The following is a 26,422-nucleotide window of genomic DNA, read 5'->3' on the forward strand; positions in this document are numbered from 1 at the left end:
TGACTCGGCGAAATTCGCCAAGCTGGTACTCGGGCACTCAGGAGTCCTTTGAGACGACACGTGAGCGTAGACATTCATGGGCGATAATGCTTCGGAGCCAGTGGTGAAGCCAGTGGCGGAGCCAGGGGTGGAGCCAGTCTGGCGTTTTCCGATTTTGGGAAACAAGATCAATAGCTATACGGGGAATGGTACACTAATAGATTCTTATCCGGCAGTAGAGTTAGTTCAGCAGAGGGAGGGCCACACAAAGTGTGGATACTGGATATCTATTTGGGGCCCAGCCCACCCGGCTGGGCGCGCCCCTGATTCGTCGGTGGCGCCGGCGCGGATCCATCGTAGGGCTGGGAGCGGCGCCAGTGGTGAGTCCGACCCCAACCGACGACCGGCACCAGCGCAGGCCGGCGAGCCAGGTGAGGGACGCCAGAGGGCGGCTTCTGACCGACTCCAACTGGGAGCTTGCCATACATTGGAGCTATTATGTACTAGTGTCAACGTCTAGGATAACACATTTACATATATGACTATCGTCAACCATCTCAAAAGCATGAACTATTACTCATTCTATCGGTTTTCGCCGGTTCTATCGGTTTTCTACATGCGCCCTGACCAAGAGACAGGGGAGGGCGGGGAGGATGTGTGTGTGGCGCGGTGATGTAACCATTCCCCTTGCCGTTTTGCTCCTAGTTGAGCTAGAGCTCCGCTAAAAAAGCGAGAACGTGCGCCTTTACGAGACGCAGCGACTAGTACCCGATTTTAAGGTCTCAGGTCAACCGGTGATCTCTAAGGTCAGGTCAAGTGCTCCGAGGTAGGGGTTCAGTTTGTTGGTGAATAACTTCACCAACAGTGGTTTGCGATTTTGGCACCATCATTTTCGCCATGGCCAGGCGCGTCGAATGATACATACACGTGGCTTGGATAAGGTCAATTTAGGGTACTGACTGTTGACCTCAGGTCAAGGTCTGAGGTCAAGGTCAGGTCAAAGCTACTCAAGTCACCGAGTTGTTCGGTAGAGGTCATGATGCGTACCTTTGGTTTATCAGGTCCTTATGAGTCCGGTGGTGGCTTTCCCGACTCTATAGGGAATTTGAAAGGCAGTGATTGACGAACAATTCCGATGTTTTTAGTAGAAGATGTCATAGCTATATGATACAACAAAGGATCAACAGTACAAAAGTTAATTATTGGACTACGTCAGAATTGTATTAGGTATATCAAGAGGGTACGTGCCTTCAGATGGCCCAAGATTTTCTGGCGCCGAAATAACGGCCTTAATAATACTCCTGTTGCCACATGTCCGACATGACCACAGGTGATCTTTATAAAGTTTTATCTTTATATGAAATATATTTATAAAAGCCAACTTTAAGCTTTATAAGGCCAGCGCATTCCGAGCAATCGCGAGAGAAAAAAAAAACTCTCGGGATAGCATCTCCCACCTCGGGCCCAGAGGATTAATTCGCATTGTAACTGGATATGTGGCCAATGTTCTATGAGTTAATCCATTTGTAATGCAGGCGTGGGCTTGTTCGTTGTTCAATGTTCAGAAATATCAGTGACCTTGCAATCAAACAAACGTTTCCTCGGGGATCAGACGCAAGAATGAACGTCCGTAACCCAAGGAGACTCAGCACTAGTTTTTGAGGAAGTCGGCATATAAGATATATCATAAAAGTCAGCCTGTTGGAGCAGAAGCAGACCTACAAATTCAGTGTAACCCCAAACAAGTTAATCGTATATTAATCGTATATTAGTTCAGACATCACAAATGCTGTAAAGCCCTGGTGATGGTAGTACCTAACTATCGATATTCTATCTACAGCATAAGGCAGGGTGGAACAACTTGAACAGGGCGGGGCAATTCGATAACAGTTGGCCCAAATGAAACTACGGGAAAACTGCTAGGCTACAACCAAAGCCAGTTACGGAAATGGTCGTCATTCCCTGGCGAAAATTATCGCAATCGGGCCCAGACTTGCGGTCCAGCACCTCTCCCACAATCCCATCCGGACCAACCATGCTCAAATCACCCCACCCCATTCAAATTAAACCACCCTACCCTATACGTCGTCGCACATGAAAATAGCATGCTACACATACACATTCACAGATATCACACACATTGTCACATCACGGTAACACAATAATTTCATATTTCGTACATCTTGGAATGCTTAGCCAGTCAATTCTTTAAAAGTTCCTGAAAATCTTTGAAACAATTGACTTCAACCACACTACGTGGGAGTCTGTTCCATTCCCTAATCGTCTTAGGGAAGAATGAATGATGGTAAGGGAGAAGTCTAGACTGAACCCTTCTAATCTTTTTCTCATGATCATGCCTACCAACATAAGAGGGCTGGCATATGATGCTGTTGAGTTCTGTGGATAACTGCGATAGCTCACCGTTGAACATTTTGAACATAAGGCACAGTCGAGACTCACTACGTCGCCTTTCCAAAGTTTTCCATCCAATTTTTTTCTAACATTTCATCAACACTGCTATATCTCTCGTAATCGTTCAACACAAATCTCGCAGCACGTCTTTGAACCATCTCAATTTCTTTCTTTAAACCCTCTCCACATGGGTCCCAGACACAGCTTGCATATTCCAAAATTGGCCTGACTAGTGACATGAAAACAGTTTCCTTCACAGCTTGAGGGCAGTCTCTAAAATTCCTTTTAATGAATCGAATAATTTGGTTGCCTTTTCCAGCGACATATTCTACATGTTTTTGCCAACTACATTTGCTAGATATATGCACTCCCAAGTATTGAATTCTTGAACAACGTTAATCTCTTCGCTGTTCAAAAAGTATTTAGGTGCTATATTCATTTTTTTGTCTAGACATACGCATGATTGCACATTTATTAACATTGATAACCATTTTTGAGTCTTGGCACCATTGAGATAGTTCATCAAGGTTTGCCTGCAAAACACTATTATATGTCTCGTTACCTGAAACATGTGTATAGAGAACTACATCATCTGCATACAATCTAACTGAACAATTGATTTTGTCTGTGAGGTCATTTATATATAAAAGAAATAGAATGGGACCCAAAACACTTCCTTGCGGTACACCCGACGTTACTTTAATGGGTTCAGAAAAGCAAGTATCATTTACAACCCTCTGGGTTCGATCCTTTAGGAAAGATCTGATCCATCCCAATACCTTTTTATCTAAGTTATATGTTTTAAGCTTATTTATCAGAAGGTAATGCGGGACCTTATCAAAAGCTTTACTAAAATCGATAAATGCCAAATCTATGCATTTTCTATTATCAATGGATGCCAACAAGTCCTGACATAGCATAATTAGTTGTGTTTCGCAGGACAATCGCCTCCTGAATCCGTGCTGATACTCTGTTAGCAGCCCAGCATCTTCTAAGTGTGTCACAATAGATGCGACCAATATCCGTTCCATCATTTTGCATCATTTCCATCATTTTGCAAGTTGAAGGAAGGGGGACATTTTACGCACCATAAGAGCTTACGCGAATAAACAATAAAACCGATGCTACGTAGCGTAGGCCAGAGCCTCTTTCATAACCAATACTTTTTTTGATGCAACCTTTATTTATAGGTAAGCTTTATTTCATAGATGAAGACGGTTATCGCAGGGGAGATGCTTCCAAAAAAATGCACATAAGCCGTTTTCACGACGGGATAGCGGGTACCTAATAAACCCGGTTTACATAGCATATTTGACGAGGCTCTAGGTCGTTAATTTGGCGATAATTTCGATGCAGTGGTCTTCAAATATTTAGAGGGGATCATTTTGTAAATTGTTAAGCACCATTGGCATCTTTTGCAACATCACGGACGGAGATATAAGCTTGCAACAAACCCTATGTAAACCGGGTTATAGATGCCCGTTTGGTCCTTTGATACCTCAGGAATTTTAGTAGTTTCCTTTGATGCCTCAGGAATTTTAGGAGTTCTTTGTAGTAGGTTTTCTGCCTTTTGAATAAGTGGGCCGTTACTTTGCTGTTTTTCTATTAGATATTACATTAATTCATTTTATCTAAAGGTTTACCACTCACGTAAACCTAAAGCATAAGCACGTTTATGAAATTGGCATATCTATATAATGCTAGTACAATGATAAGGAAATATACCTACTGAGCTGCCAGCTGCGGGTGACCGAGCTCTCCCAATTCCACGCCGGCTTGGCTTTGGAGCCGCAGCAGACGGCGGAAGTCAATGTCACTGCTAAGGCGGCGGCGGATTTGATGCGCCCGGGCACCACCATGGCTGACCGAGCTCTCCCAATTCCACGCTGGCTTGACTTTGAACCGCAGCAGACGGCGGAAGTCCATGCCACTGCTAAGGTGGCGGCGGATTTGTTGCGCCCGGTCACCACCAGGGCGCGTGCAGCGTCGGGCCGGTGAAACAGAAGCCGGGTATCTAGTTGCCAGGCTGCTTTGATCCCTCATAGTCCAACGGTGGGCTGCTAGAACCGAAAATTGGCTTGTTTTGAAATAAATAAGCGATTTGATGGCCAAAATCACCTGGATTACAACTTCTAAAAATATTTTGAAGGCAAAAGACTTAAGTTGTAAGGATTCTAAGGCCTTAAAGGGTTGGTACTTTCCAGGTATCAAATAGGTTCCACCGCGAAAGTTCCGTCGTGAAAACGGCCATACAGGAGCTGGCGATAGACTGGTTCAATATATACGTTGGCATTAATGCATTATAAGTACACTACTGCAATCTGCACACCACACATTTGGTACAACTTATCACAACTCAGTGAACTCTGGTTCAAGTGTCAAGACGAGACGACGCCGGCCTCTCTGCAGTGTCCTATCGACACGACAGGTAGTGGATGGCGATTGGGTAGCGTTATGAAATGCCGCTCTCCAAAGTATCACTGATATAGGATAGTTTTTAACGTTCATCGAGATAAGCCACTGAGCACCTACACAAGGACACCTTTGATATGGGTCCCGAAAATAGGACATTATATTAAAATATATACAAACTTACCTATAATTGTGGGATGAATGGTGAGATTGTCTGGACAAAAAAATTGACCAAATATTATTTATAACTCACCGAGTTTCAAACCCACCAACGGTCATTTGAAACCACCCGTGACCTTTCATCACCATTTTTTTTTTTAACGTCTTGACCGTATACGAACTCATGTTGGTACTTATATGTAGGCAATTCAGCTCTTCGACGATGTACTTATTCGAGAAAAAAAAATCCGCTAAAAACAACAACAAAAAGAAATACTTATCTCATTGACCTGAAATTAGACCTGTGATTGACCTGATATACATTCAACTTGGGTACCTGCCGACGGCTTCCTGTTGTACCTAAAAAGCAACTTCCTCTCTTTTGCTGAACTGTATCTTTAGGGGCGAAGCAATAGGGATTGTATTCACCGTTCCTGTTCTATACCGGTGAAATGACATGACGCCGGAAGGCCAGTGCCTGCGAGTGTCAACTGGATCGGGATTCAAAACATGAGAAATATTGAATCGGTGGTCATTCAACGACCCATGGTCGTCGGCCATTTTGAGATGCAGCACGCACGTGCAACTGCTAAGGCTCACCAAATATTTTTACATCGATGGTAGCACGAGCTTCCGTACCTACCTCTGATGTCAGCGGTCGTCAAAATGTGGTCTGATGATCATAATTCAAATAAGGGAGAGTGTTTAACCCCTCCTCCTTCCGGCTTGGTGGAGACTTTCAAGAGTGCGGACCCTGCATGCAATCATCACGGGTGATGCCACTTCGTTTATGCAACGTTTATACACCTATCGTTTCATCCCATCATTGATTCAGCAAAGATATTTCATCTCACATTTTCAAGATAAAATGCAAATAAATTACACATGAGTACCTAAAGTAAGACTAAAGCAAAGTGCAGGTGCGGTGCTGCGCAGACATTTCCACGGCGTACCGTAGCAGGTTAAGGCCCAATCAGAGCACTCTATTGTCTGACTGAGGCTGCGTCTCTTCTGCAGGTCGGCTGTAAAATGGCGCCAACTAACGCGGCGAATGACGCCGCTGTCTCCTTCTCCATCAACAGCCAGCCACACAAAGGTGCGGTTATTATTGTTCCTATACCTAATATAACACTATCAATTAACGTCAGCGGGTATGACGAGTAGGTAGAAAACATTTGAAGTATACTTATCTCAGTGTAAGGGCATGTGTTTATGAAGTACGGTACGGACTGCGAGTTAAAGTAGAATAGAACTTGCTACTGATAGTAATGGAAGCTATCGTAAGTTTATATTCAGTTAACATAATTTTCCAGATAGAAGGCAAATACACAACTGTTTTCCAACGAATGTCCCGGGACAATAATTCTTTACTTAAATTTATGATAAGAATTTTAACGCAAATATTCTCTCTCGTGCCTCAGTGCTGAAGCGTGCGGCTGGTGATGACGTCGGCAGCGATGACGTCACGTCGACCACGACGCTGGCCGAGTACCTGCGGCGGCACCAGCAGCTGCCGGGCACCAAGACCATGTGTCGCGAGGGCATGTGCGGCGCGTGCGTGGTCAACGTGACCTCTGTGAACCCGGCCACCGGCAAGCCGGAGAGCCGCGCCGTCAACTCGTGCATGGTGCCGCTGCAGGCCTGCGGCGACTGGAGCATCCAGGTGACCCATTGCGCGAGCCCATTTCAGTTCTATCGTTAAAGGGAATTTGTTATATGTGAATGGAAATTTTATTAAATGAATTGTCCCCATCGGTGATGATTGATCGTTAGCACATCTCAGAAATGCCCTGGCATCGCTGTCTGCGGTATCGTGGCCATACCAGCGCAAGGGAAGCCAGCTTTAGGCAGGTCCTTCGAACTGCCGATGAACGAACCATAATATTTTTATTCTAACGTTTCAGACTGTAGAGGGCATCGGAAACAGAAAGGACGGCTACCACCCGGTGCAGGCGCGGTTGGCGCACATGAACGGAACACAGTGCGGCTACTGCAGCCCGGGAATGGTCATGTCCATGTACAGGTAATGGACCAGTAATTACACTCAGTGCGGCTACTGCAGCCCGGGAATGGTCATGTCCATGTACAGGTAACGGACTAAACCCAAGGCGGTTTGAAGCCCGTCTCTGATATCCGCATGCCGCACCCATAGGTGTAGGAACGTTTTCGAAAGTGGGGGGGGGGGGGAGAGGCAGGCTCCCAGAGGCACAAAACCTCACCTACCCCCAAAATCCATTTTCTCCTCGGATTTCGGCCACTTTATTTTCGCAAGCATGCTCATTGCTCAAATCGGTAAAAAAGTGACAAGAAAAAAAAATCGACCAAAATCTCAGGGAGACTCCCGTCCAGATATTAAATCTCATGGACGCGTCCCCCTGGCCTCCGCAGCCGCGTTGGCACCAGGAGCGGATCCAGGAAAACTCCAAGGGGAGGGTCATGGATCGAAGTAGTGCCCCTACCTATACCCAAAATTAAAACCTCAACGGATTTCGGCCACTTAATTTTGGTGGTGTCCTATTTTCATTTGTTTGCCCTGGCCGGCCTGTGGTGCCCCTGGCCGGCCTGTGGTGCCCCTGCTAGGCCGCCGGTGCCCCTGGCAGGTTTGTGGTGCCCCTGGAAGGACTGTGGTGCTTCTTACGAGCCTGAAGTGCCAGCGACAGGCCCATGGTGCCTCTGCGAGGCCGGTGGTGCCCCTGCGAGGCCGTGGTGCCCCTGCTAGGCCGCTGGTGCCCCTGGGCCCTGACAGGACTGTGGTGCTCCTGACAAGCCTGAAGTGTCCCCGACAGGCACGTGATGCCCCTGACAGTCCCAGGGTGCCCCTGCGAGGCCAGTGGGTGCCCCCTGGCAAGCTTGTGGTGCCCCTGGCAGGTCTGTGGTGCCCCTGGCAGACCTGTGGTGCCCCTGCTAGGCTTCTGGTGCCCTTGACAGGCCTGTGGTGCTACTGAAAGGACTGTGGTGCCCCTGGGCCCTGACAAGCCTGAGGTGCCCCTGACAGGTCCGTGGTGCCCTTGACAGGCCCAAGGTGCAGCTGCGAGGCCGGTGGTGCCCATGGAAGGCCTTTGGTGCCCCTGGAAGACCTGTGGTGCCCCTGACAGATCTGTGGTGCCGTGGTGGTGCCCCTGGCAGACCTGTGGTGCTCTTGCTAGGCCGATGGTGCTCCTGACAGGCCGGTGGTGCCCCTGTCAGGTCTGTGGTGCCCCTGATAGGTCGGTGGTGCCCCTGGTAGGCCTGTAGTGCCCCCGGACCCCAAGTTGGCATGACCCATGTGACCCCACCTTGGATCCGCCACTGGTTGGCACCCATGCGAATTCCAGAAGCATCCAAAAACATTTTTTATTACGAGCGAGCGTATTACGAGAGCGTATATGCCAGTAACCGATCAACATGCAAGGCCGCCTAACATAAATTGTTAGTTTACGCCGTTTACGCATTCTGCTGCGCCAGTATTGTCTCTCTTTGCAGCGCGCACTGCCCCTAAGCTGCCACTTATTGCTTCTGACAAAATTTCCTTTCATTGGGTGGAGGAAAATTGCACTCAATAACGATGAAGCACAAATGGAAATCGTCATGAGAGGGCAGGCCGGAGAACCGTCAAGTTTGTTCTTCGGGGTGGTACCTGCAAATACATTAATGTTCGGCAAAAAGTGAGGGGGGGCAGTTAACATTACTGGCCCCCACTATGAAAAGTGGGGGGGGGGGGCACCGGCCCCCCGTCCCCCTGTTCCTACACCTATGTCCGCACCCAACGCTGAGAACGACTTAGAATTGACCGCCGATGCTTAAAAATGTCATTAATATTCGCGATGTCGTGAAGTAATGTTTCGCGATGTCATATGTCGCCAACTAATTGACGATAGTGTTACGGTGCCGCAGCCTGCTCCAGTCCAAGGGTCAGCCGACCCCGGAGCAGGTGGAACAGGCGATGGACGGCAACCTGTGCCGCTGCACCGGCTACCGGCCCATTCTGGACGCCTTCAAAACGTTCACCGGCGAAACAGACGACAGCACCAAGAAACTCGTCAGAGATATCGAGGTGCCTAACAACTATTTTCTCTCTTTGTGTCTAATGATAATTTATGCGATGAGATATCAGATCAACTTTCCTATATATTTTTCTTAATACCTTTTGTACGTCTGATGTAAAAGTAACGCATTATGTTTATCATCTGTCTAGATGAATGTTTACCAATAGTCATCAATAAAGAACTTAGTGGAAATGCGCTAGCCCATGCTCAAACCAAACTTGCAAAACTCAACCCTTTTACGTATCCCTCTTATTTGTTTTTACCTGAATATCACATCAAATAGCTACACTTCAAACGCATTATCATAAACACATCATAGCTACGCAACAAACCCGTGCTTCGGAGTTCGGGCTTTATGATCCACACAAGTACGACCCCGGAGACAGGTGCTCCAGTGCTCTGTCGTTTCCGTGTCGGTCGGTAAAGATAACCCATTGTTTGCCCCGTTCTCAGGAAGCGGCTGGCTGTCACGGCAGCTCCGGTGCCAACTGCAAGGGCACGTGTGCCGGCTGTCCGCGCGCACGCACGGCGCTCACCCCTGCTGGCAGCACGTGGCGCGTGCCGAGCTCGCTGCCGCAGGCTCTGGCCGACCTCAGCGGCCTTTCGGTGGGCGGCAAGACCATCCGCCTGGTGGCCGGCAACACGTCCACGGGTAAGTGTCGCCATTGCCAGGGTGGGAAGGTGAGCCTCCCAACCAGATACGAACGTCCTTTTTTACTTTACTTCAGGCTGCTATAGGCAAGAAACACATGTATGAAGAAGAGTGAAACAGTGATATCACTATTTCTATGTGCTCTTAAGACAAAGTGTGAAGTAACAGTTAGCCACGAGCCCCGTAACGCATCACGTCGAGCTCACGTTGCCCGGTCGCTGCGACAGGCGTGCTGGACAAGTACGAGGCCCCGGCCGACGGGTACGTCTCGCTGCTGAAGATCCCTGAGCTGCGCGAGGTGACCGGCCCGGAGCCGGCGGCGCGCTCGGGCCGCTGGAACTCCTCGGGCGCAGTGTTCGGCGCCGCCGTCACGCTCTCGCAGCTCATCACCGAGCTGGAGAAGCTCTCCGGCTCGGCCGGCTACCGCCACTGCGCCGAGATGGCGCGCCACCTCCGCCTGGTGGCCAACACGCCCGTCAGGAACGCCGCCACCTGGGCCGGCAACCTGATGATCAAGTACAAGCACCGGTCGTTCCCGTCCGATGTCTTCCTGCTGCTGACCGCTGCCAGAGCCACCCTGAAGATAGGTTAGTGCCGTATTTCGAACATTTACTGCGGTGTGCGTCTGCATAACACAATGTGAACGCTCAACAGTCACCATAATGTCTGAATGAAATCACCAGCAATGGAATGGTGTTTATTGCTGCATTGTGGACATGTGTAATATAATTTTATTACGTCATTGCACAATGTGTGCTCTTCTGACTGACTATTTGCATATTCTGTCAGCCGAGGGAAGGAAGATGGAGGAAATTTCCGTGGAGAAACTGTACGAAATCAGCATGGCGAACAAGATCATCATCTCGATGAAGCTGCCCGCCCTGGACGACAAGTACATTTTCAAATCGTATAAGGTTCGTGTGTGGCCGTATGTTGTTTGGAATGTACCGGAGTGTATTTACATGATGATTCCTAATGCATTGCGATAAAAAATATCAAGGGTCAAAACACAGCTACATACGTCGGTGATATGTTCATACGTTGGCGGTTTAAGACAGCGGCAGCGTGTTCCGTCTCCTTCAGATCACTCCGCGGGCCATCAGTGCGCACGCCTACGTGAACGCAGCGTTCGTCGTGCCGTACGACTCCGCCACGGGGAAGGTTACCGAGCGTCCCACCCTGCTGTTCGGCGGCATCAGCGGACAGTTCGTGAGTAGCTACAGGCGGAGAAGGCGGACGGTCGTCATTCCGTTGTGATACCTTATCACCGACCTTCGCATACGTGACTCGTATAGCGTGTAGTGTGCACAAATCATACGTTTTCCATAATTGTCTATGGACCAGTGTTCTTTGCATCAGTAACCCCTAGATGAGTAGCCTGTTCATCAGTAGCATGGCCATCAGTGACCTGTTCGCCAGTAACCATGGTGACCTGTGGACGCGTGACTCGTATATAGATCAGTGACTACTCCTGTGCGGGCAGGTTCACGCCGAGAACACGGAGCGGTTCCTGACGGGCCGCTGTCTGAGCGAGGCGTCCACCGTGAGCGGCGCACTGGAGACACTGCGGGGGGAGGTGCGACCCGAGCCGGACCCCGAGCTGGCCGACGTCAGCTACCGCGCCCGACTGGCCTCCCACCTGCTCTTCAAGGTAAGGAGAGGAGAAGAAAATAAAGAAAAGGAAAAGACCAGAAAGGAGATGAGTAGAGAGATCGGAGGATCGTTGAGGAAGGGAGCGTTTTTAAAAACGTTACCACGATGCTTGTTTTGCAGGTGATGGTCCACACGCTCGGTGACAAGGTGCCGGCTCACCTGAGGTCGGCTGGCCAGGACCTCACCCGCGACCTCATGAAGGGGACGCAGGAGTTCGAGACGGACAAGACCCTCTGGCCCGTCAACCAAGCCATACCGAAACTGGAGGCTGAGATCCAGACCTCAGGTCAGTGTTTGGGGTCAGAACCTGAGGCTTTCGGAGACAGGACGGTGACACATATCCCATCGAAACAAATACATCTACGCTCCCGCACACTCACATGCGCTGACACATGACTCCCAACCACTAAACCGCGGCCATACTATCCCCGAGATGGTAAACCTCACCTCACTGAGAAAGAAGCACAATACACCGTACCTGCAAATACAGGAAAGATTAAGGTACTCAGGGCGACATGCCAGATAGATACGGAAAATGAGATGACCGCGCAATTAATAATGCCCAATAACTTTCAGCGGTCTCGAAATAAGTAAGCACCTAACCAATCTGTTAGAATTACAAATCCAGTGCATTTCGGCGAAATACATTACGACTGATGGTGCTGGCAGGCGAAGCGGAGTACCTGGATGACCAGCATGAGGCGCCGGGAGAGCTGCACGGCTACTACGTTCTTGCCACAGTCGGAAATGCCGTCATCAGCAGCATTGACGCCTCGCAGGCACTAGTAAGCCGTGTTTGAAACTCTGTATTTGGTGATGCTGCCTTACAGTTGGGCGTATGCTATGGACGGTGATTCACGTACCTATCCACTTTACTTATTCCCAGGAAGTCTTAGTACGTTTTTGTGAGCACTCATTAGATTTTTTCAACATGAAAGTCCGCCTCAATCCTGACCACAAGACTGTTTTATGAATAGCATCATTCCTTCCTTAGATATCTTGGTTTAGTGGAGCGCTAGAACGGTATGCGCACATAAGAATACCTGACTGTCGAGCGTGGGCTCCATGTGCGATCCATTTTCATCCCGTCCAACCGAGTAATTATGGCATGTTGCCCGGGCTGTTGTTATTTCTTTGGCATGAGTAGCTCCACATTAAGAGCATGTGTCATTTTCTGACACTGTTTCCTATCCACAGGCGATGCCAGGCGTCCAGGACTTTGTCACGGCCAAAGACGTGATGGGCTCAAACGATAATGTCCTTATGGGACAATTCGTGACCTTTTTCGGGGCCCTCGGTCTGGATGGCAAGATGGTGCCCACCGATCAGGTATGGCTTCGCAAAACCTCCATTACCTGGCTCGTTGCTCCGTATAAGCTGTCGATGTGTGGACTGTGGACATATGACAAGCCTTCAAAATACGATCTGAAGTTGCAGGGATCTTCTTTTATTTTAGAAGTTGGGCAGTAAATGCACAGCGTCGAGCCCCACTGCATGAGCATTATTTCTTATATACCTACACTGATTGGTTTGATTTTAGATAGGTATCTTGTCTTTTGCGGCCAACACGAAGTTAGCCCTGATGTTACACCTCAAACTCTGTCTGCAAGTCTCGGGGCTGGTCTGAAGGAGAGGGGAAACAGCTTAGCATCGGGTGGCGCCCAACGTGGGGCTAAACTGTGATCTTCCTCGAAGGTGGATTCAACCCTGCTTACGATTTGTTTCGATTGGCAGAATCCTTGTTACTCGGTGATGACCGGTGACTTGTGTTGTCCCCTGTGACGACCGGTGACCTGTGTTGCCCCTTTGGTGACCTGTGTTGCCCCTTCGGTGACCTGTGCCACCCCTGATCTGTGCAGCTGTTTGCCGACGGCCGGGTAAGGTTCTGCGGCCAGCCGATCGGTCTGGTGGTGGCCGACAACCGGGAGGTGGCCCGACGTGCCGCCGCCCTGGTCAAGGTGCACTACTCGCAGCAGGAGCGTCCCGTGCTCACCATCAAAGAGGCGCTGATCAATCAGCCAGAGGGACGCCAGCAGACCAAACTGTGTCCAGCCAACCTGAAAATAGGAGATGCCGATGGTATGTAATACACCGGCCACAGCTGTTTCCTGGCCATGGCGAATGACCATCACGGCGTCTTATCGGTGCCACGCGTCCCCATTTCGTTGTTGACTGGTCCTCTCCCCTTCGCTCTGTCAGTGTATAGCAGGTTCAACCCAGGGGCGGCGGATTCGGGGGGGCAGGGGGGGGCAGCTGCCCCCCCTGGCAAACTCGTGGGGGGGCAAAAGTATCTTTTTGCCCCCCCATAATTTGTGACAAAGTTTAGACAAGAAACCACATAGCTGATTATTCTGTTCGATCATCTGAAGATGTAACCAGATGCCCATATACTTTATCATACGTTGCCTTTCTTAAATGGCAAACGTTCGCGTTCAACTGAAGTTTCCTCTCTTCAACCTAGTTTTGGAGGCATTATAAGCGTCAACGTGACGCAGCGGCAGCCCAGGCCTTCAGTGACCGCTTACAGGGGCGACGGATACGGGGTGGCAGAGGAGGCACCGTCCCCTAAGAAACTTTTGGAGGAGGGGTAAACGTATATTCTTGCCCCTCCATAATTTGTGCCCTAAACATGAGGAAAATTTTCATAGCCTATTGCATATTTTCTATTGCATGTGGTAATTTTCATAACCATATTGCAGCTTTGCGCTCCTACAGTTTGTCCAACGGTGCCTTTTGAATATGTGTAAATGCTAACCGTTTCCGCTTTATATCATTTTTTTGTCTTTTCAGATTCGATTTAAATATATTTTAAGTGTGCGAGAGACGCAACTCATACCTTCAGTGGTCGTTTGCCGCTATTTTGTACCTACATAAATGCCAAATCGCAAGCGAGCGGAGACGGAAGGGCTAGCCATTCGCTTGCGGGTAGTTAGGACTGATGAGCGCGCATAATAAGCCACTCCCCTGATTTTTTCGAGCGCAACAGTTTCCAGCACATAAAATGGTAAACGCCGAGGTCGTACACATTGACCACATTGACCAATGCACGGTATGGTATGACACCCAAAGGCCAGTCATCAGAGATCTGCTTTGGGCATTCGGAGGCTTGTGTGGGGCCAGTGTAAAAACTGGATGTTCACAGTTCAATATCCGCTTTATTTCAGTTTTCACCATTAAAAAAGTAAAAATTAATGTTGGAAACTTTTGAGGGTTAGGGCACTAATCATTAGTGGGCCCCCCTCTGTCGTAAGGCTGGCTATAGAATAAAGAGCATCAAACACGAACAGTAGCGGCGGAACACCTTCAATTAAGGGGGGGGGGGGCACTGCCGACTTTTGGTCCCATTCTTTCCATGCAACGCCCATAGGGCTAACGTTAAAATGCCAAAATCAAAAGGAGGGTGCACGGTGCCCCGGTGCCCTCCCCGTTCCGCCGCCCATGAACACGAAAGCAAAATCTAAGGCATTTTGGGAAAAAATGAGTATGCCCCGCAGCGTCCGATAACTACCACCTTCCAGTGGGTCAAGCCAACGGGGCCCAAGTCTATAATGGCACTTAACGATAGCACTAACCTTGTCTCACTTTTCCTTGAAGTCTGTTCCGAATGGTTTCGGCCACAGACTTGCTGCACTGAGGTCGTTTGATATGTGCAACTGTAATTAAAGCCACCTGAGGCGCCCTGACACCAGGCTGAAGCTGGGTTGGAAATGCTTCGTCTTTGCAGATATCATTGGCCGCTGATTCTCGAGTGCCTGAACCGGTAGATGTCATGGCAAAATTTGGTGTGATAATTTGGACCTTACCGCAGTCAGCGCACCCTAAAGCCCTAATTAAGAAACGCCCCACCCAGAGCTTCTGGATTCTCGTTCCAGTCCACCGTTCCTTCACCCCAGCCCGCCGCCGCGCTCCCTCACCTCAGCCCTCCGTTCCCAGCTTGACGAGCATTTGGGCCTTAGTTAAGCCTTGCTGTAGGCTTACTGTATAAACCCATCGAGACAGCCCGTCTCGGTGAGCTTAGTTGGCGAACTACTGCCTTGGGGAGGGTTTCTGGCGGATCGCTGTCCCAATAGGTTTAGATGCGACCGACTGTCTCTGAATGTTTGAGCGGTCTCCTCCCGCTGTGAGCTAGTTTCAGTTGATATCTGTCTCAGAAATACTTTTTAAAGAAAGTTAAACGAAAATCCAACGTAAAATGAACAGAGGAAATGGTAACGAGTTACCTCATTGAAGAGCAGCGCTCGCCTACTTCAAAAGGTTTGGCACCGTTCTTCAACATCTGATATGCGATCGGGTTATGGCACAATTTTTTCCCATTGGAGCTTTTTTCTAATACAGCAATACGAAATGCGTTACATCGTCCACTGGCGGATCCAGGGAGCGGGCATTTAAAGCAAATATTTACTCCCCTCCCCCTGCCCCTGCATCGCCCGAAATAGACAAAACGTACCTTATGTTTCCTAATAATTACATTTTTATCAGGATTTTTTTTTTTTTATACTGTTCAGCAGTAATCGAAATCGAAATCCGAGGAGTTTTTGGATTTTGGACACTTTGGGGGGTATGTCCCCCTACAGCGTCGAAAACGCCTTTCTGGATCCGCCTATGACATCATCTCGACTGGGATCTTGCCCCCCCCACGCCAAAATCGAATCCGCCGCCACTGGTTCAACCATGTCGGAGCATGATAGAGTCACACTACGTGAGTGTCACAACTTAGTCAGTGTGTGATCGGTTATTACGTTGTCAGTATGTGTCCTATGCGGTCTCCAGTAAGTCAGTGACCACTATGTCAGTGCGTGACCGGTCTCGTTTTCGCCCGTTCAGTGGCGCTGGAGCAGGCTCCCCACCGGCTCAGCGGGGAGTGGGAGGTGGGCACCCAGTTCCACTTCACCATGGAGCCGCAGTCGGTGCGCGTTGTGCCCAACGAGGACGGTCAGCTGAACGTCTTCAGCGCCACGCAGACCATCAAGGATGTCGTGGACGCCGTCTCACACGCCGTCAATGTTCCCTCCAACAAGTGAGTCTCCTGGCACTGCCGTGGAGGCGACGTCAATGGACCAAAGCGTCCCCGTTGTGACCCGTCAGGGAGAGCTAATCCAGCTCCTGATTCTTGTGTTAGTTGTCGGCTGAATATGTCCACTCAACTTCACACGCCCTTTAGGGTTATTTTTTGTTAATTGATCATGTCTCCAAATTAGGTTAACCTGTATGATGGCGTTTCGAGTTCGCAAAACACTAAGGCCAGGAGCCGCTGATTTGTTGACTTATTAGCCTGAAACTTTGGGATCACTGTCGAGATCGAACACCGGACATCGAACACAGAACAGAACACGGACCAATCTCTGGACTGAGTATGACTCGATTTCAGGATTAACGGTCAGGTGCGCCGCATTGGCGGCGGATACGGTGGCAAGATCACCAACTCGCTGCCCATAGCCAGCGCGTGCGCCGTGGCCGCCGTCAAGCTGAACCGTCCCGTGCGGGTCGTGCTCGACATCGAGAATATGATCGACATGTGTGCCACCCGTCTGCCCTACCTCATCTCGTACGAGGTGAGCCACTATGTAGCGGGATATGCGAGGCTGTGTCCCCTAGCCAGCTCGGGAATCGATGGACAAGGGTGGGAACCTGCTTGACATTGGCGCAGTGAGGCAGGTCTGATATTGTCAAATTGTTGCTGTTAGCCGTGTGGTGCCACCGCATTAACATTGACAGCAGTCCAGGCAGTCGTACCGCAGATGGCAGCGGCAGAGAGCGCCCTGACATAACCTGCTGTGTCCTCAGGCTGGCTACGACGACAGCGGTCGGCTGCTGGCGCTGAAGATGCACCTGGTGATGAACTTGGGCCACTCCAACACCCTGCTCGGCTTCATTGAGGCCATGGACGTGATACAGCGAGTCAAAAACTTGTACCACGCTGAGCACTGGACGGTTACACCGGGCACGGTCACCACCAACCAGTGTCTGTACACCGCCTGCAGGGCACCAGGTAACCACACAGACCCAGGGCATATTTTAAGGCACTTACTGCGTCCCATTTTGGGACGCAGCCCCCTCGCCTTGGGACGTAACCCCTTCTGATTTGATCCACTGCGTCCCTGCCCTGTGCCCTATCCGGTTCCCTGACCTGTGCCCTGCTGTCTGCCCTGACCTGTAGGTACCCGGCCTTCCCTCTAAAATGTCCTGTGCCATGCCCTGTAGCCTGCCGTGCCCTACTTTCTGCCCTCCTCAAAGCCCTACTTTGTTCCTTGCCCTGTGCCCTTAGTCGTAGCACGTGCCCTCTGCTCAACTTTGGGACTCAGTAAAAATTTGTTAAAATATGCCCTGCACAGACCGACTGCAAGGTATCAGGTGGGTTTCTGCGCATGGACCCTTGGGAAGTGCGCAAGGCCAATTTTGCCGTTGGTGATCACTATCAGGTGACTGTGCAGTCTACAAATTGCAAGCCATCGGGTAATCAGTATCACTGTCGTCTGGTTCACCCCAAGCCAGCCTAACGCCGATGTTGTTGGGTTTCCGCAGGCAGCGTCCAGGCGATCGCAGCCATCGAGACCGTGATGAACCACATCGCCCACGAGCTGCGCATGGATCCCTGGGAAGTGCGCAAGGCCAACTTTGCCGTCGGTAATCCGAAGATACCGTGAGTGAAACTCCGACCACTGGGGTTTTCCACCAGAATGACGAGAGAATCCACATTAGCTGTGGAAAAAATGTAACGAATGTACTGATTCATGAGCACAGCTGAGATGGCCATCATGTGAAAAAACGGGCAAAAGCTCAAACAAAGAGTTTGAGTTTGAAAGTTTGAAAAGGCCGAGTCAAAGAGTTTGAAAAGGCCGACTTACACTTACGCGTAAGTGTCGTCACAACTCACAATGGCTGACGACACTTACGCGATTGTCAGCCATTGTGGGTGAATGTGGATTGCAAGTGAACCATGAGACCTTAACCCTATTCCTGGCGGGGGGGGCCTCAGGAGCCCCCCTGAGGTTTTTTGGTTATTTCTCCCAAACGCGTTGAGCTAGGAAGCTCAAATTTTCTGACTTTTCCTAAAAGGCTTCTACGCAACATGTCTGAAAATTTTGAGTTGATCTGACCTCAGGTCAGGTCACCAGAGGCGGTTTGGTGACCCTACCTCAGAAAAGTTTGCAATCACGCCAGAGCTAGAGTTTTTGACCGATCAATTTCTTCTCTTCAGGGTTTAGTTAGGGTACCAGTATGTGCAATTTGTATATCTCGGAATTTTGATATCGGTGACCTAAGGTCAGGTCAATTTCGCGACCTCCCCATTATAAGTCAATGGGGGGGAAAATCAACTCCCTGTTTTTACCACTAAAACGGGTCGGAATGGCCCCATATACCATACATGACTTCATATACGATCAACCTTCACTACCTTGAGGTCTGTTTTGCTGTTGGGCAGCTGTGAGGTCATGTGACGTCATCAAAGGTCACCAAAGGTTTTTGGCCAATAACTCCGTACAGGAACAAGATACAGACGCGTTGATGGTCTCATTGTGTTCAGCTCGTCAAGACGCATCGAATGATATACATGATGACCTCAAGGTCACGTGACCTGAGGTCAACCTTTGACCTTGACCTTTCGAGGTCAACATATATATCATTCGATGCGGATTGACGAGAGGATCACGATGATGCCCTTTAGTTTGTTCCTATCTTGACTAATTCGAAAGTTATTCGAGAAAAACTCTCTCCATATCTAGCGCCGCCATTTTGACTTTTTCGACCCCTGTGACGTCATCTTTGACCTGACCTGAAAATAACCTTTGTAAAAATTGTAGATCTTGGCCGTGCGTATCCGATGCCGTTTACCGCTTGTCGCTATCTTGCTTCGTTCTCGAGATCTCAGGGGGGGCCGAATCGGCCCCCCCCCCCCGCCAGTTTCTTGTCCCGGCGGAGCCCGCCAGGAATAGGGTTAAAGTGACCCAGCATCATAGTGGTGCCTGTGGTGATCTGCCTATAATGATGAATTTAACTCACCGTGATTTGTGTCCACCTATTTTCAAGGCCAACCCCGCAGTCCGAGGACGCCAACAGGGTCGTCTCACTCATGGTGAGCGAGATGTTCGAAAAGGCCGACATCATGAAGAGAAAGGCTGACATCGACAGCTTCAACAAAGTGAGTATCCGTGGCCTTCGTACATGTTGTTCACGACCCAATCCGTCCATGTTTTTTTTTTTTGCAGTTATGCATTTGTTTTTACCGCACATCGCGTACATCGGATATGTTTTAGGGCCTTGGGATGTGCAAGATGTCAACTCCATAGCACTTGCGACTAGCGCAAGTTAGGAACTCAAAATAGCTAACTATACAAAGGATTCGTTTTGTATATTGCTTGGGTGCAAATTACCGCTGCGAGCTGACCGAAGCCGTGTCTGTCGCCGCAGTCTAACCGCTGGCGTAAGCGTGCGCTGGCCATGCTGCCCATGAACTACCACGTGGCCATGATGTCCAAGATGGTCACCCTGGTCTCCATCTACGACAAGGATGGCTCGGTGGCAGTGTCGCACGGCGGCGTGGAGATGGGTCAGGGTCTCAACACCAAGGTTAGCCCGGGTTTAGCTCGTGGATATAGGTATGTGTCTGCCCATAGCCGGTCTAAATAGATGGTAGGTATCCTGAAATTGCGTTGTGAGAATGTTTGCACAATACACACTGTGCCCCATGTTGTGCTTGACGTTGTCTTCACTGTTGCAGCGAGTGCTTGTAGCTAGACGGTATCCATTCTGTGTTAGTGTGTGTCTGTAGCCGGCGCTCTGGAACGGGTGCGGCCAGCCCAGCTGAGCTCTGTGCTGAGCGTCGCTCTGTCGGTTCCCAGGTGGCACAGGTGTGCGCCAAGGAGCTGGGCATCCCTCTTAGCACCATATCAGTGAAGCCCAACAATACGCTGGTCAACCCGAACGGCTTCGTCACGGGCGGCAGCGTGGGCAGCGAGATGTGCAGCTTGGCCGTACGGCAGGCCTGCGACCAGCTCAAGGAGCGTCTGAAGCCGTTCAGGGCGCCAGAGGGCGAGCCTGAGCGGCCCTGGCAGCAGGTTGTCCAGATGGCGTCCATGATGGGCACCAACCTCACGGCGCACACACTGTGAGTGCAGTCCTCGTAGGGTTCAGTACGCACGATCGGCTGCGTTGCACGCATATGTGTTATGTAGGGAGCCCATTAGGCTCGCCGCCTCAGACATTTATCTTATTTTTATTGTGTCTTGATTAATTAATTGTTAGGTATGCTATGTTTCTAACTTCACAGTGGACATCGGTTGTGGACCCTCTACGTCAATATAACCGCCCCTCCCCCTTTTCGCCCCGCCGGACGGCAGCCAGCCGCCCCTGGAGTCGGGGTACTCGGTGTGGGGCCTGACGGCCGCCGAGGTGGAGCTGGACGTTCTCACCGGCGAGTACCGCTTCAACCGCGTGGACGTGTACGAGGACGCCGGCCAGTCGCTGTCGCCCTGGATCGACGTCGGACAGGTGGAGGGCGCCTTCACCATGGGCATGGGCCTGTTCCTGACCGAGCAGTACCGCTACGACCCGGAGACGGGACGCAAACTGACCAACCGCGCCTGGGTGAGTACGGACCGTAAACCGACCAGCCGCGTGTGAGCGACATGCTGCTCAGATGGACTGACAGACATTCAAATATGTATGTGGATTTACCTACCAGTATCATACGGAGGAAGCCGCCCATTGTTTTGTTTGCTGCCGAGAAATATCTTGGTGCTTCTATGTGTAAAGCTTAACACCAAACACCCATATTTCAGAACTACTATCCGCCGACTCATAAGGACATGCCCAGAGACTTCCGGGTAAAGCTGCTGAAGAACAACAAGAACGACGTCGGAATCTTCAATTCCAAAGGTAAGGCCACTCCAAGGTTATATGCGTCATATTCAACAACTACTGATGAGCAATCACCTGCGTTGAAACGTTCGTTATACTTTCAAACGTTATTGTTTTCTGTTTTATATTTTCCGTTTGGGCTGCAAATTCAGCCGCTCGACTTGCTCTCGTTGCATCGAGCCCTATAAATGATCTGTCGCAAGTGCCGAGCTAAATCCTCCATCTGACATATCCCAGTGGCTAGACAGTGGACAAACTATCACTGAACCCACCGTAGCCCTGGGCTGAGCCCTCTAACTGAGCCCCTTCACCTGCCCTCAGCGACTGGCGAGCCGGCGGTGTGCATGAGCCACGCGTGCCTGCTGGCCATTCAGCAGGCAGTGGCCGAGGCGCGCCGCGACGCCGGTCTCAACGACTGGGTCACCATCAGTGAGTAACAGACTGCCGCGTCCCACCCAGTCATACTGGAGTCCCGGACCGAGGCACTGAGCCAAGCCATGCAGCCGTGATTTTGAGCGGGGATGTGGCATAAAGGTGGTTTTGCCAACCGATAAGCGGGCTGCGGGTTCCGAAGAAATAGAACGCATTGGCGGTTTTCTGAATAAGCCGGTTAGACCTCATGAGACTCTCTCATTTGAATATTCTTCTGCCACTTGTTGTCGAGAGGATTTGATGCTTGATCCACATTTGCGAAGTTCGTGTCTGGCTCTTGATAAAAGCATGTTGTGCCTACCGGGTGATCATTTTGGAATGATATAAAAAGAAAGTCGCCACGTGCAAAGAAAGGACAATATATTTTTATTTCACCTGCTGGTTTCACGTGTGTTTTTCAATAGAAAAACACAATTCTAACGAATAGTGTTTGTCTAATGAAGAAACAACGGTAGGTACAGTATTCTTGTCTAATCCCCAAATCCGTTATTGTGTTTTTCGCTATATTTGTACCCGCGTTTATTGTGCCACGTTTACCAAGCATCTGTTCGCGGCCATCTTTCAGATGCGCCCAGTACGGTGGAGTACACAGAGACCGCGTGCGAGACCAAGCCTGAGATGCTGGTCCTCTCCTAGTCGTCCGCGAGGGACCCGGAAGACCTGGACCGCGCCAGGCCGAGGGACCGGACCACGGCGAACGTACGGGTCATCTCCGATCAGGGGCCGAAAGGCTGGGACAAGAGGCCACACCAGTGATCATCCAGCGTGGCTGTTAGCCGGAGACCAGCCATTGATTTTACATTGGTTGCGTTTTCAGCCATTGAATAATTGAACGTAGTTTAGACATCGGTTTGCTGGGTATTATACTACTCGATTTCCGCTTATGCCGAAGTAGTCCAATCATTTGCGATTGATTACAGGGGTGTTAGACGCAATTCTTTGACGGGTAACTCGGTATAAAAAAAAACATGCCGAATGCCGTCGTTGTAAGGATAAGTGTAACTGGAGCGATGAAGTAAACGCTTCTTCGTTATTTGTGTAAATGCAATAGTAGGACCTGATAATATTTTTGGCCTATCTCTGGTATTGAGGGATGTTGGGCAGCGTCAGCATTCCCTCTAACAGGAAAATACAAACTCGAGTGTTTGTGTGAAGTGCACGGGGAGAATACAACGCATGGCTGACGGAGTGGTTTTAAAGTCGCTTGTCGCTATACATGTGCCGAGATCAGACTGGATCGATCACCTCACCTCCATATAGCCGAAATAAGTTTGGGTCGCCGACACAAAGCATTCCTTTAGTTCTATGGTATATGGTGGCATCCTGTTTTTTCGGTAGGTGAAGATTTTAGGTTAGTTATTGGACAAGTACAGCTGTCCAGTACATTAACCCTCGCCGGCCGAGGGGGTATGTATATGCCGATAGGGTTTTTTTTTTTCGCGATAGCTCCCAACACGCTGGCGATAGAGCGCTGAAACTTGGCATACCTGACTTTTTATTCAAGCCGGATCTTTTGACACCAACCGCATTTTTTGGGTCAGGTCAGGTCACTGACCTATGACGTCATAAGTGAACCTCTGCACGGTCTTCAGATATCGCAACTTCGCAACGCCCTCACTACCAGAGGATATGTCACAGGGAAATGAAACTTGCAGGATCTAGTATCCATTATGAGTCTCACAACTTGTATATCTCGGATTTTTCCCTAAAGGTCATATGAGGTCAGGTCATTTTCGTGACCTCACCATTATAAGTCATTGGGAAAAATGAAAACTGCTATTCTGGCGCCTGGAACGATCTCCAACTATCTCAAGCACACATAATCGTGATTTGATGCTTTCCTTGCAAGGTTAGATGCGTCACTTTTGCAATGTTGACCTTGCGTGACGTCATTTATGACGTTATCAAGGCCATATTAGTTTTTCGCCAATAACTCTTGATCAAATTGAGCTAGCGAGTCGGGGAAGCCATCAATGGAGTCAGGAAGACCTGCCGAATCGAATGATATGCGACATGACCTCTTTCGACAACTTCGTGACCTGGGGGTGCTGACCTGACCTTGACCTGCGGTCAACACGCCAAGTTGACCTGACCCGAACAAAAAGTATATCATTCGACGCGCCTGAGCAAGGCGAACACGATGCTGCAAAATCGCGGCTCTGCGGCCGTTTTTTGCAAAGTTATTCACCAAAAACTGAACCGTACCTTGGGGCACTTGACCTGACCTCAGAGGTCACCGGTTGACCTAGGACCTTAGAAATCGGGTACCAATCTCTGCGTCTCGTAACGGCGCACACGCTCGTTTTTTCCGCGACGCGCTAGCTCCACCAGTGGCGAAACGGTGAGGGGGGTCGTACCCGCCCCCCCCCCCCCCTCGGCCGGCGCGTATGTAGAAAACCAATAGGTCCGGCGAGGGTTAAAGGATAAATAACTAAAAGAAAATACATAATCATTGTATACAATCAACATTTTCAGCAACACCGGCTAACTAAAGAAAAGCAGACAAGTGATTTTTTCTTTTTATAGTCGCATTTAAAGCCGTATGATAGGTGACTATAACATATTCTATTAACAAAATATAACTCTTCCATTTATATTCGTTCTCCGTTGGCAAAGGACACCCGACACGTCGTCATGAAAACCAGTCAATAGCCGTTTTCACGACGGCCATCTGGTACATATTTGGTGCACATCTGGTGCAGAATAGGTGCAGATTTTGTCAAATCAGGTTCAGTGTGTCTCTTAGCAGCTATCAGCTAGGGTTGCACTAATTGCTTATATTGCCTGCTTTGTCATATTATCAGAGAGCATCATCGATTAAAACACTGAAATAAAATCATAAAGGCCGTTTTCACGACGGAATAGCAGGCATCTATTTGATACCAATATAATCCTTTGGTTCCTCAGGAATTTTAGTAGTTCTTTTTAGTAGGTTTACCAGCTTTCGAATGAATGGCGCGTTAGTTTGCTATTTTTCTATTAAATATCACATCGATTTACTTTATCTAAGGATTTATCACTAACATCAACATAAGGCGTAAGCACAATTATAAAATTATGAAATTATTAAATACTAGTACAATAGTTAAAAAAAGATACTGAGTTGCCACACTACAAAAGATATATTCATTTATGGCGCACGACAGACATTTAGAAAGCAGCGCCCTGTTTTATTGCACGCTGCTAGCCGCTTCCATTGGGTTTTGCAGGCCGACGTCATTGGTTGTTACACGTATGATGTCACGCGACTTGTGGCCTATCACGGCTCTTTAATGATCTCCACTAAATGAATGCAACAATGGCCTTTTAAGTTGATATCTGTGGCCATCTGTCTATGGAGCGACCAATATGAAAGTTAGATGAATTTACCGGGGTTACATGACTATGAGCAAGCAAATGTGTATCAGGAATGGATTCAGGTGGAGAATTGCGCTGGACCATGAGTGCTCGAGCGCTCCCAATTCCACGCCGGTTTGGCTTTGGAGCCGAGACAGACGATGCGGGTCAAGGTCACCGCTGGGGTAACGCTGGATTGGCTGCGCCCGAGCACCCGTAACGCGGCACAATTCTCCATCTATAGATTTTCCTATTCGCTCAGCATTGTGATACCTAGGTGTTCGTAATAGCAATTACTCTGCTTATGTACTTATCCCCGGTTATTTAAAAGAAGTTTTTGTGAGGGCAGGGGCGTCGCCACGGATTTTTGAGTGGGGGGGTCGGGTTTCTAGTCTTCACCCGATGGGTAGGGGTGTTTTTTTTTGCCACACTTTCCAGTTTTGTGCGTGTGTATGTGTGTGTGTGCGTGTGTAACAAATCGGCGCGCAGCGCCGCCAAATTTGGTATAACCTATTAGGTAGGTATACCTACCTATATCACTTGCGTAAAAATTATCACTGGTCACTTAAGGTCAGGTCGCCATGTCAACGTCAAGTTCAGTTATACGGTATACCTCTATAAAAACTTTCCCCTCTCGCCATTCTTGTAGCTTTTCTCCCATAACTTCGAAATTTGGTACACTGTATAGGTACCTAATGTATGGGGTTATACGTGTCAGCAATTCATGATTCTAACTGAGGATTTACATCTATGATCTGAAGGCAGGTCAAATACGTGACCTCATCATTAGAAAATAATGAGAAATTAGAAAAAGCACGAATGCCTCCTGCTTTGAAAAAGTTCGTCAGAAACGCAAAATATCTTTGGAGCCATGACAACTCAGCTCATCATTGCCAGGGACAGGGTGCAACTTATGGCGAGTGATGACTCGAAAGGTCATTAGTGGAAATGTCCATCGATGGCCACCAGCATTTTTTTCTACAACTTTTGACGAAGACGCGGTAGCACCTGGAAGGTGTTCACTGTTCAGCTCAACAACACGGATCCATTCGTATGCAGCAGGAGGTCCTTTTTCGATTAGGACATAACGTTGACCTGAGGTCGTTTTAACGTTAATTCTGAATGGTCAAATTTTAACTCATGTGACGCGTCTCAAAGAGATCAAGACGGTGGTGACAAGACAACATATGTACATACCATACAAATTCACGGAATCGAAAGTTATTGCAAAGCAGATGTTTCGGCAGAATCTGTCCAGTTAGCTGTTTACCTTCTTATGGGCCAAACATAGACCTGAGATGAAATCTAACGCGAAGCTAGCGAAAGAGCGTTAAAAGAGCTATCGAAGAGTTTTCTGCTTCACTGTAGCCCTTCTATTGGTGGTTTTCCAGTCGCTAACGTATAACGTATACTAAACTAACGCTGAGGCATGCTTTCGACCCCTGATCGATCTACAGGTTTGCGGAAAAAGAGCATGCTGCCCGTGACGAGAGAAAGCCGATGA

The 26,422-nt window shown here is 49.2% G+C and overlaps 1 protein-coding gene across 2 annotated transcripts; it reads left to right on the forward strand.

Annotated features, from left to right (window-relative positions):
• Positions 1 to 358: 358 nt before the first annotated feature.
• LOC122388764 (aldehyde oxidase 1-like) lies at positions 359 to 22,764 on the forward strand. 2 transcript variants are annotated; one of them, XM_043380145.1, is made up of 25 exons: positions 359 to 410; positions 5,980 to 6,058; positions 6,384 to 6,625; positions 6,867 to 6,985; positions 8,836 to 8,995; positions 9,441 to 9,639; positions 9,867 to 10,226; positions 10,429 to 10,553; positions 10,723 to 10,848; positions 11,123 to 11,290; positions 11,413 to 11,578; positions 11,962 to 12,077; positions 12,490 to 12,621; positions 13,152 to 13,371; positions 16,117 to 16,309; positions 16,661 to 16,844; positions 17,077 to 17,281; positions 17,815 to 17,932; positions 19,321 to 19,432; positions 19,702 to 19,860; positions 20,133 to 20,398; positions 20,631 to 20,877; positions 21,072 to 21,168; positions 21,472 to 21,579; positions 22,148 to 22,764. In XM_043380145.1, the coding sequence occupies exons 2-25, from the start codon at positions 5,992 to 5,994 to the stop codon at positions 22,216 to 22,218; spliced, it is 3,960 nt and encodes a 1,319-aa protein (XP_043236080.1). In that variant the 5' UTR covers positions 359 to 410; positions 5,980 to 5,991; the 3' UTR covers positions 22,219 to 22,764. The 2 variants fall into 2 exon arrangements, with proteins under 2 accessions (XP_043236080.1, XP_043236081.1); XM_043380146.1 differs by lacking the exons at positions 359 to 410; positions 5,980 to 6,058; positions 6,384 to 6,625; positions 6,867 to 6,985 and adding an exon at positions 7,010 to 7,051.
• Positions 22,765 to 26,422: the final 3,658 nt, after the last annotated feature.

Source organism: Amphibalanus amphitrite, unplaced genomic scaffold, assembly GCF_019059575.1.
Source record: "Amphibalanus amphitrite isolate SeventyFive unplaced genomic scaffold, NRLGWU_Aamphi_draft 000335F_arrow, whole genome shotgun sequence".
NCBI classification, from domain to species: Eukaryota; Metazoa; Arthropoda; class Thecostraca; order Balanomorpha; family Balanidae; genus Amphibalanus; species Amphibalanus amphitrite.